Raw genomic sequence first — 9,920 nt, 5'->3', positions numbered from 1 at the left:
TGTCTGAAACATTTCTGTGATATTTGTGTTGGCCTACACCACACCCCGCCCCTACCCCTCCACAAACCCCACACTGACAAACGTGGTGAAGTATGGCCCAACCCCCCCCCCACGATCGACACGGCATGGGGAGACTTTGATCTGGCAGTGTATTGGAAAAGACTGCAAATGATTACTTACATAATTACACACAGTTCTCATCGAGTACACAGCACGTGAGGAGGGTAGGAAAAGGACGCGATTGGAGAATCACATAATGTGTACACCTTGCACAGCTATTGGCAGGCAAATCAGAACCATAAAGGGTGGAATAAAGTGGCGGGTGACCATGGATGGGTTGGAGAGCGACTGAGAAGCTGGAGTTGATGAGGTGAAGTGTTGACAGCTCGCTGACAAGTCACGGGACAGACCCAGGTGCCATGGGTTGACTGACTGAGATGACCGATAGATGTCCCGGCGTGTGCCCCCTATTGTGCCAAATTGCTGGATTTTAACCGCCCGGCGCTCCGCTCGTTGTTGTGAGCTTTCCTCCTCCGCCCTCCGTTGTTGTTGGAGGGCGACTGCCCCCAACTGCCCAGCAACGTCCTTCACGAGCCTCCTCCACAGAGGTAGATCTTGACACCGCTGGTTACCGGTCATCGCCAAATCCACACGAAGGGAACAACCCCTTAAACACACACACACACAACGAAGCGTGGAGAGATGCCATCCTCGGGATTACACTGTGAGACAGAGAGAAGAGCACGTGCTTGATTGGCGAATATACACAGTTGATACACATTTAAATGTTAGCAAAAGTTGAGCTGAGGTAGGGCACGTCGCTCGAAAAGGACAGCGAGCGGTGGAGAATAGACGGAGCTCTAAGATCGTAACCATCCCGTGGGGTGGCTTCTGGGTGATTTGTTGCATCTCGGCTACCGTGATGCACTGCGACAGCTCGGATGAGTCATTTATCCAGCAGTGGATTAAGCATGGCCGATGACTATAATGATGAAATTGAGTCGTGTCTCTGACCTTTTCATTAAACAAAACTCAACGTTTTTACCTACGCTGCGACATCACTCATCTGCTGGTTATTAGCCATTTCCTGCGTGTCGCTACACGACGTCTTGTGGCAGCAGCAGCAATACTGCACTGTAACATTAAACGCGGGTTTGTTAAATATTTTATCGAGAGGATGAGTTACACCCATGACCAGGTGCGTGTGTGTTAGCGGAGCTCATCATCACATGTTGACAGCAGGCACACTGACTTGTTCTGATGTAGTTGCGCCCTCTCCTGGACCATGACTCTCATAGCTGTTCTGTGGCCAAGTCTGCTTTTCAACCGCAGCGATATTCGTTCAACGACCCCCGAGTTCCATTCCCGGCCACGGCTAACATCAGTGGCAAGTAATAGCTGAACCAATCACGTCACACCCCCTTACTCTTTGCCAACCCTTCACTGCTCATAGTGAAGTGTGCAACAGCAACAAAAACCCCTTCCAAGATCGATACGGAGAGGAGATAATCCTTTGTTGACCAGCAGTGGAGTGAGAAAGGCCCGTTTTTTTATCTTGTTATCAACTACAACCCATTTTATTTACTACGTTCCATGAATGCGTCCAAAGTTTTCACGTAAACTACAACCTCCTCCTACCCCCCTCTAGATCGAATCGCTCCGAAACTTCACCAACAAGAATGTCCATATCTGGATAGTTATTGGTAACGACAGAATTATACCGAGGGATTATACTTTTTTTTGAAGTGTTTAAAAATGTTCACATTTATATTCTTGGTTCTTTCGGTAAAGTTACGTAGAAGGGAAATAATAAAATAATAAAAATAAAAACAATAAAAATTCTCACGACGTTTCGATTGCAACACAAGCAATTTTGAGGTAACATTTTCTTGCTGTAGTTTTCACACCTGATGATGATTGCTTATGTTGCGATTTAAAGCTTTCGTGACTGCAGGGATTCATCTTCTTCGTGACTTTACCGAAAGAACCAAGAAGATTGCTTATGTTGCAATCGAAACGTCGTGACAATTTTTATCATGTTTTATTTTTATTTTTTATTTCCCTTCTACGTGAATTTTACCGAAAGAACCAAGAATATGAATCCCTGCAGTCACGAAAGCTTTAAATCGAAAACATGTTCACATGCTCGAACCTAGCGTGGCATAAGGAAGGACACGTGGGTTAAACCAACACACGCGTGAATAATAACGCTCCCGTTTTGTGAAAAATAATAATAATAATACAGTAGATCGCGTTCATGAAGTATCCAATGCCTTCATTCAGCAGTGCACCGTCTCTTTCTTGAAAGATAAGCGATTGTGGCCATGCAACTCAAACGATGGAACGCAGTGCTGTGTAGCGTGAGCTCCTTCAGCAGAGGAGGGCGAGGAGGAATGGCAAAACTCCACAAACGTTCGTACGCAAGTATCTAACAGAATCCAGCAGTGACGAAATCATAGCTGACTCAAGACCATGCGCAATGTGGAGAATCAGCCTCGATTTCACGTCCACTGCAAAGTCGCGCAGTGCCCTCGACTCTCATTCGACGCCAGAGGGCATCAACAACGCCGGTATCAACACCACCACTCGACCTGCTCGCGATTGTTTTCACCCCTGCATCCATGTGTCGTGTGCCCAATGCGGTTCCTAATTGCCCCAGGAATCCTCCAACAGAATCGAGTGCTCCCTTAATGTGTTGGATTTGGCAGCTTGTAGTTTGCGTGTGAACCTATTGTTGACGACCGGTACAAATAATCAGGAGGGGAAAAAAAACGTATGCGTGAATGTTTGCGGACCGTACACTCACAGCACTTTCGTGTAAAATTAGAAACACATAGACCCGTATAGCCTCAATAGACGGTTGGGGCAAGTGCTGTTAGCGAGCACCTATGAAGCCCATCAAAGCACACGAGGGGATGGGTCGCCAGTACCACGGCCGGCCGCCTTTATCTCCCCAATACCGATGTTTACACACCTCAGCAGGTGCCGCATACTTGGCGTGTTCCCATTGACGTCATTGCACACGTGGAATCGTTTGGGGCCGTCCATAAATGACGTCACGCGATTTTGGACGATTTTTGACCCCCCCCCCCCTTTGTCACACGGCTTTACGAAAAGTCAGACCCCCCCTCAAATATGACGTCACAAAGCTCTTGCCACCCCCAAAAAAAACATGCTTCAAATCGCTTTAAACTATTATCGTTGTAGTGCGTATTTAATGTGGCGCTGCACTCTGATGTTGTAGGAGAAAACATTTGTTAAAAAGTTTATTTAATTAAGTAGAACGTGTTGTCTATAAATTTTGATTTAAAGCTTTCGTGACTGCAGGGATTCATATTCTTGGTTCTTTCGGTAAAGTCACGTAGAAGGTAAACAATAAAATAATAAATAAATAAAATATAAAACAATAAAATTGTTGTGGGGGATTTGAAGACCTGTGACATTTTTTCAACGATTCGAAAAATAATTTTCCACAATTTTATCCCAATTGTGCAAATTGGCGTCATGAAATGAGGCGAAAATTTCATTGGGATTTCTAGCAGAGCAGTGCAACCATTCGTGTTGGAGAAATGCCCACATAAGTGGATATCACAGAGCGACTGCTGAAATCCCTTCAAGGTACTTCTGGTCCATACGGCAGGGGGCAGCACTTTCTCATCCGCTCCGCCACATGACAGTAATGTTCGTCGCATGATAGTCAAACTTATGTTTTTAAATCTCAAAGTTTGAATGTTGGCAAATTAAGTGCAGCGTTGCTGACCAAAACTTTTTGTCAGATTTTGAGTAAAAAGCAGGAGAAATTGGCTACCATTTACTCATGTGTAAAAGGATAAAGGTGCAGGTCTGCAATCGCTTGCTGACACCAATGCTGGCACAATAGTCTTCACTGAAGAAAGCTCCATAGAGCCCCTCGAGAGTGTATGTAGCCTTCTCTTCCATCCTGGCCAGATGCTTTTGAAGAGCAGAGCGCGCACACACTTTACCCCACAACACGCTACCTGCCGATTGATTGTGGTGCGCCACTCATCGACACTGCTGGGTGGACAGAGGTGGTGGGAGAGATTTAACAAACTTGCAGCATTGTGTTAGCCGGGCGATGGTGGCGGTACGCTGGAAGAAGGCCCTCTATCTATAGGGAGCTCTCGATAGCCTCTTTAAGAGGGCGTTTTGGTCTGCTCATCCACACATTTTGAAACAAGTGGGAGTACCCACACTTTATCCCACCGCACGCGACCTGCCAGTCGCTAATTGTAGTGAACCCATTTGTGCTGCTGGGTGGACAGAGGTGGGGTGATTTAAGAAACCTGCCCCATTGTTTCAACTGCCGCGCCGGGACATCGAATTGAATTGGCGACCTCTGCATTCCAAGTCCATTGTGCTGACCGTCACTCCACTGTAGCATCACGTTTAATAGTACTGGACTGTATGGTTTGTGCAACACTTTAAAACACACGAAACTAAATACAATAAATATTAGAACATTTATTGAATGGGGTCAATTCTCCAAATAAATACAAACGATGAAATATAACTTACATCTTTCAATAACCGTTACACCTTCTGTTTAGAACTCATAAGCTGCTAAGTAAGTACCATATATACAAATCCAGTAAGCAGTCGTGGCATCATTTAAAAATCAAATATACAGCATAATTCACCACCACCACGCAAGTAAAAGATATGTTCATTGACCATTTTTCAAAATATGTTTTCGATTTTTTCTTTCCAAACATGTTTTAAATTACACCCACACCATTAAAAAAGACAGACACGACATAATCGTGCAACAAAGCATTTTCAGTGAAAACGTTGGAATGCACACATAGTTAAAGTGTAAGTAGATCATCACCGTCGTCTCTGTGGTAGTAGTTACATTGGAGAAACCAAACGCACAGTTACTTGAGTAATTGAATGCAATTAGGTGAAATAATAAGCCTACCCATCCACCACCATTAAGAACCGAACCATAAAAATAAGTTATCTTGGTTTTGACATTAATCTGCATCGGATGATGGTGCCACCTACATTCTGTCCTGTACGGAGATGTGCGACCAACGATTGGATGAGATGGAGGGAACTTGATGCAGGGGCCTGCCATTTGAGCAGTCAACTCAAAGAGGAATAAGAGTACAGTGTATTCAGAACATGTAACAGACAGTGTTTCTTGCTCAATGTCATTTGTGCCGTCGGGCAGTCGTCACGCCTTGCCGTACGTGCTGAAATCCAGGTGCACCACCTGATCCACCTTTGCAAAATCGTCCGTGAACACGGGATTCTGGGCGCTGACCAGGTCCTCGCTGTTGTAGCGCGTAATGAGCACGCGGTTCTTCTCCCTGTACCTCCTGCGGCACAGGCAGGCGGCCAGCACGGCGATGACCACGAGCAGCGCGAAGAAAGCGGCGAGGGCGCAGGCCATGACCACCTCCCGGTACGCCCGCGGCATCTCGAACGGCACCCGCACGCACTCGCTCTCCCCGACGGCGTTGACCGCCACCACGCACACGTTGTACCGGCTTGAGGGCACCAGGTCGCGCAGCGTGAAGCGCCGCCACGTCGGGTGGATCTGGTGCGTGCGGTGATCCCTCACGTCGCCTTCCTCGTGGTACCGCAGGTAATAGTCGAGGACCTGCGACTCCGGCGCGCACCACTGCACCTCCACGGTCAGGTCGTCCGCAAAGTCCACCTTGCGGAGTCGCGGCGCCTGGGGCTTCTTGTTCTCGACGACGCCGGCGCAGCGGCAGCCGGTCTCCTGCTGCAGGACGTGGCAGGGCTTCTGGCCGTGCCGGCACGGGTCGTAGTCGCAAATCGCGTCGCCTCGGCGCGGTGGGACGAGAGGCGCTTTCTTTCCGTCGCCGGTGGCTCCGCCGTCGACGTCGTCTCCGTCGTCGTCGGGGTCGTCGACCGTTTCGATGACGATCGGCGTTTTCGGCGGACGGGGCGGCTCCGGCTTCACCCGGGGCGGTTTCTCCGTCGCCACGACGGGGGGCGGGCTTCTCGCCGGGATTGGAGTAGCATCTTCTTGGTCGTCTTCATCGTCTTCGAGCTCGAACAAGACCAGCTTGGGCTTGTTGCTGCGCCCTCGCGAGCTCAACCTGGCGCTGCCCGGCGGCGGTGGCGGTGGCCGAGAAGCCGGAGGAGCGTCCTCCGCACGCGGACCGCCGCTCAGAGGGAGGAGACGGCTCGAGCGATGGGTGCCCGTGATCCGAGTCGCTCCCAAGGTCCGGGGTGGCGGCTGTTCTGACGCTCCGTGCAGGGCTCCCCTCTGGCCGACGCTGGAGAGAGAGGTCGTGGGGCTGCCCGACGCAGTCCCGGACGTGCCCACCAGGAGGCAGAAGGTCGCCAGCAGAAGAGGAGTGGGCAGCAGCAGCAGCATCGTCGCTTCGGGACTTTTAGATCTGCGGGGATCAAGTCGGACATGCGGAGACGTTTTACAGGCTGCCGATACTCAAAGTACTCGCATGCACGCGCGGGGGCCTCCTCGCACCGTGTGGATTGCGGGGGCTTATTTGACCATACTTCACCACACTGGGCAGTGCAAGTTGGTCAAGGCGATTAACATGGATAAGGAGGTGCACGACAATAGTGCATTTTACTGCACCGCTCTCTGCTTTCAACAGCCGATAGCACCTGTTACGCATGGTGGTCGCCCATCCAAGCACTGAGCAGGCTCAAGCCTTGATACCCGTAGGAGGTCTGACGAGGTCTGTGTCACGTAGTCATGGGCACTCAAAGCGTGTTTCATACCCAAGCGCTTGACTGTGTGTCTCCGATTGGAAACATACCGCACTCATTTACAGGAGCATATATATGTTAAATTAAATTTAGCAGTATCGTAAAATGACCAAACAACATTTAAAAAAAAGTAAATGGTCAACTTGTACTGACAGCAAAATATTACTGAGCAGTAATCGTTCAATGTGTGGACAGTTTTTTTTATGAGCTTAAATATGTGTTCCATTGCAGATGTACAATATTGTAAGGAGCATTCAGTATGTTCAATGATTGTTTTATCAACAACGTAGCAAATTAACCCAAAGTTTAATTACACATGGCTCGCTCTCTTGTATTTGTAGCGGCCGGGTGATTCCGCGTTCGTTAGTTTAACAAATATCCGCTGGTCTTGTGTGCATTTGATGTACGAGTGTGCCTTTCCTGTCGTAAATAACACCTGCAAAAGTCATAAACTGTGAACTATTTATGACAAGACGCTTATGACATTAAAAAAACACTCGTACTCCAGTTGTCAATTATATTATCGGTCAACTCTAAGAATTTCAATTCGGCTACACATACAGAATTAAACGTTTATTTTTTGTTAACGTATTTTTCTTAAAGGATACTCAATAAATGAAAGAGTAATCGAGAATGTTTAAACATGTATTTCTGCAAAGTTTAATGTCAGCAACATAGTTGGTCTGAGTGACGTTTTGTAACAAGCACCGCTTTCTTACCTGTGTGTATGACAGCTCAAGATATAGAAAATAAAACAACGTTCAATAGTTGTGTTGAGTTGGATGAGACGAATGTAGACCGGCGTTGTTCAATATCACAGATGTCTCTCTCCTTCTCTCCGGAGCCCCGTCTCAGAGGCCGTAATCGCAAACGTAACTCTCATCGCCTGAGCGAGCACGGCTCTGCCATCATTATATAGCGCCGGGCAAAGGTGGGGGTGGCTGTCACACGAGCATCCGGAGGAGCGTCTGGATGGAGGAGGCTTCGGGGGAGAGTTGTGGGAGTCGTAGATGGGGGAGGTTCAAGGATGACGGAGAGAGAGAGGGGGGGGGCAGCAGCAACAGAGGCACGGCCCGGACCCAAAAAAAACCCATGCCGCTAATTCCACTGCTCGTGGCCACCCACTCGCTCCGCCCGCCCGCCCGCCGGGCAGCATGACACCACCACCCACTCGTCTGGCCACGGACACTCGGAGTCGTCTGGCCAGGTGCATGAGTCACCGGCGGCACCTCGCGGCTCTCAAAGAGCGGTAAAACAAAACCGTACGATGCGGGCATAGGCTTGCAGCGTGTGTTTGAAGAATGTATCGTGCACTGTGATTTTGACATTGACGCGTTCGATTGTGTTTCGAATCTTCTTGTCGTATTTTGCGTGAATTTTATAAAGATGCTTATCAGCTTAACTTGAATTAAAAACACAAAAGGCCACCACCGCTGCAAATAAGTTACAAGTTACGCTTGGTTAGTTATTTTGCGAGCCTTCACACTAGCTCGGCAAATGCAGTATAATCTATCCGGGTCACGTATCAAAACTGGTGCAAATATGTTTTTACCGTACTGTGATCTGAATAAACGACTAACGAAGACACGGATAAACATTTTTTTTTTACCAAGCACGAGAAAAACAAACAAGGCTACAGATTCGGTGGTTTACCAACATGTGCTGATCCACATACTAATTTAAAGTAGTCGACTAAGCTACTTTCTACGTGACTGGAGAGCTAATGGGTCGGACGTGTTTTCATCTGTGCCCCAGCCACAGATCTGTTCTTCCGGTGGCTTAACTGGATGCCAACCAAACATAAGTTGGAGCTTTCGTGACTGCAGGAATTACTCTTTGGTTCTTTCGGTAAAGTCACGTATAAAGATAAAATAATACATTAAATACTAGCATAGTATTACTAGCATAGTAATACTATGCTAGTATTTAATTGGCATCCATTACGCTTTGGTTCTTTCGGTAAAGTCACGTATAAAGATAAAATAATAAATTAAATACTAGCATAGTATTACTAGCATAGTATTTAATTTATGATTTTATCTTTATACGTGCCTTTACCGAAAGAACCAAAGCGTAATGGATGCCAACCATCTGGCAAGAGGGCTCCGTTATTGCAACACGCGCTTCAGAGAGCCACCGATGCCTCCTCCCCTGCGCTACAAACGCATGTAAACATTCACAACTATTAAAGGTTTGTGGGTTGTGTCCACTGCATTACTCAAAACCCACGATGCCTAATTTTAGCAAGAGAAAAAAATAACTGTCCGGAATGCTGTGCCGCAATTATTTTGAACATGCCACATCCGTTATTGCCTCGCTTTGTACTCGTGATACTCATTCAGTGTTTCGTTAACACCACATTGACAACGACGGTGAGTTCATGTGTGAATATATATTGACGAGCCGTTTGCCCGTCCAAGGACGGGTGTATTGCAGCAAATCTTAAACTTGCAAGCGAAAAGCAGACCGCGACGTGATATTCATTGCATAGATCAGTGTGCAATTTGTAAGGGCGCGGTGACACAGACCTGTTTCATTTAAAGGTTATAATCCCTTGTTCATCACGACGTCCTATTTACTTTGATGTCTCCATAGCGTCACGGAGATCACGTGACGTGAGGGTTCTGCCTTTGTGGTGAGGGTTGTAAGTTGACGCCGAGGAGGGGGGGGGGCGCCTCGGCCCCCCATGTGGAGTGACGTCAGCCACTAATTATTATGATTGGGTGTCCATTTGGAGGACGTCACCTGTTCATGATTATTAATGAGGGCAGCTGGTCGACTTGGAGTGACGTCACGCACGATACACTGACATTCTTGGGTACGTATAGTAGTCAATAAACGTGTTAATATGATTACAAGTTTTTTTTTTCTAGGTCTACCTTTCGCTCTAGGGATAGTGCAAGTTTCCGGAAAATATATAGTTAGAAATTAGATATAATGAGCAAAGATATGGTGAGCAAGTGAACTCTGCTTTACCGCTAATTTTCAAAGACAAGGAATTCGTCCCAATTGTCTTGAACATGACAATAGGCACCTGTTGTGAAATGAATGTCTCTGAAAACAATTGCCCCTCTTTGTCAATCAGATGCATTGCAGGCATTGACCTCGACAATGAACATGGGATGAGTAGCTCAATGGGAGGTACTGTAGGTAGGATCGTGGCGCAGTGGTTAACGCACTGCCCTTTA

At 47.4% G+C, this 9,920-nt stretch overlaps 1 protein-coding gene across 1 annotated transcript; it reads right to left on the bottom strand.

Annotated features, from left to right (window-relative positions):
• Positions 1-4,462: 4,462 nt before the first annotated feature.
• On the bottom strand, positions 4,463-7,706 carry LOC144937081 (uncharacterized). The gene is made up of 2 exons (XM_078864331.1): positions 7,452-7,706; positions 4,463-6,395 (listed from the first exon to the last, which is right to left on the bottom strand). Exon 2 carries the CDS (start codon positions 6,371-6,373, stop codon positions 5,198-5,200), a length of 1,176 nt encoding a protein of 391 aa, XP_078720457.1. The 5' UTR covers positions 6,374-6,395; positions 7,452-7,706; the 3' UTR covers positions 4,463-5,197.
• Positions 7,707-9,920: the final 2,214 nt, after the last annotated feature.

This window comes from Lampetra fluviatilis, chromosome 18, assembly GCF_964198595.1.
Source record: "Lampetra fluviatilis chromosome 18, kcLamFluv1.1, whole genome shotgun sequence".
In the NCBI taxonomy this organism is placed as follows: Eukaryota; Metazoa; Chordata; class Hyperoartia; order Petromyzontiformes; family Petromyzontidae; genus Lampetra; species Lampetra fluviatilis.
Note: the sequence above shows the minus strand (reverse complement) of the source record. Positions and strands in the feature narration are given on the sequence as shown.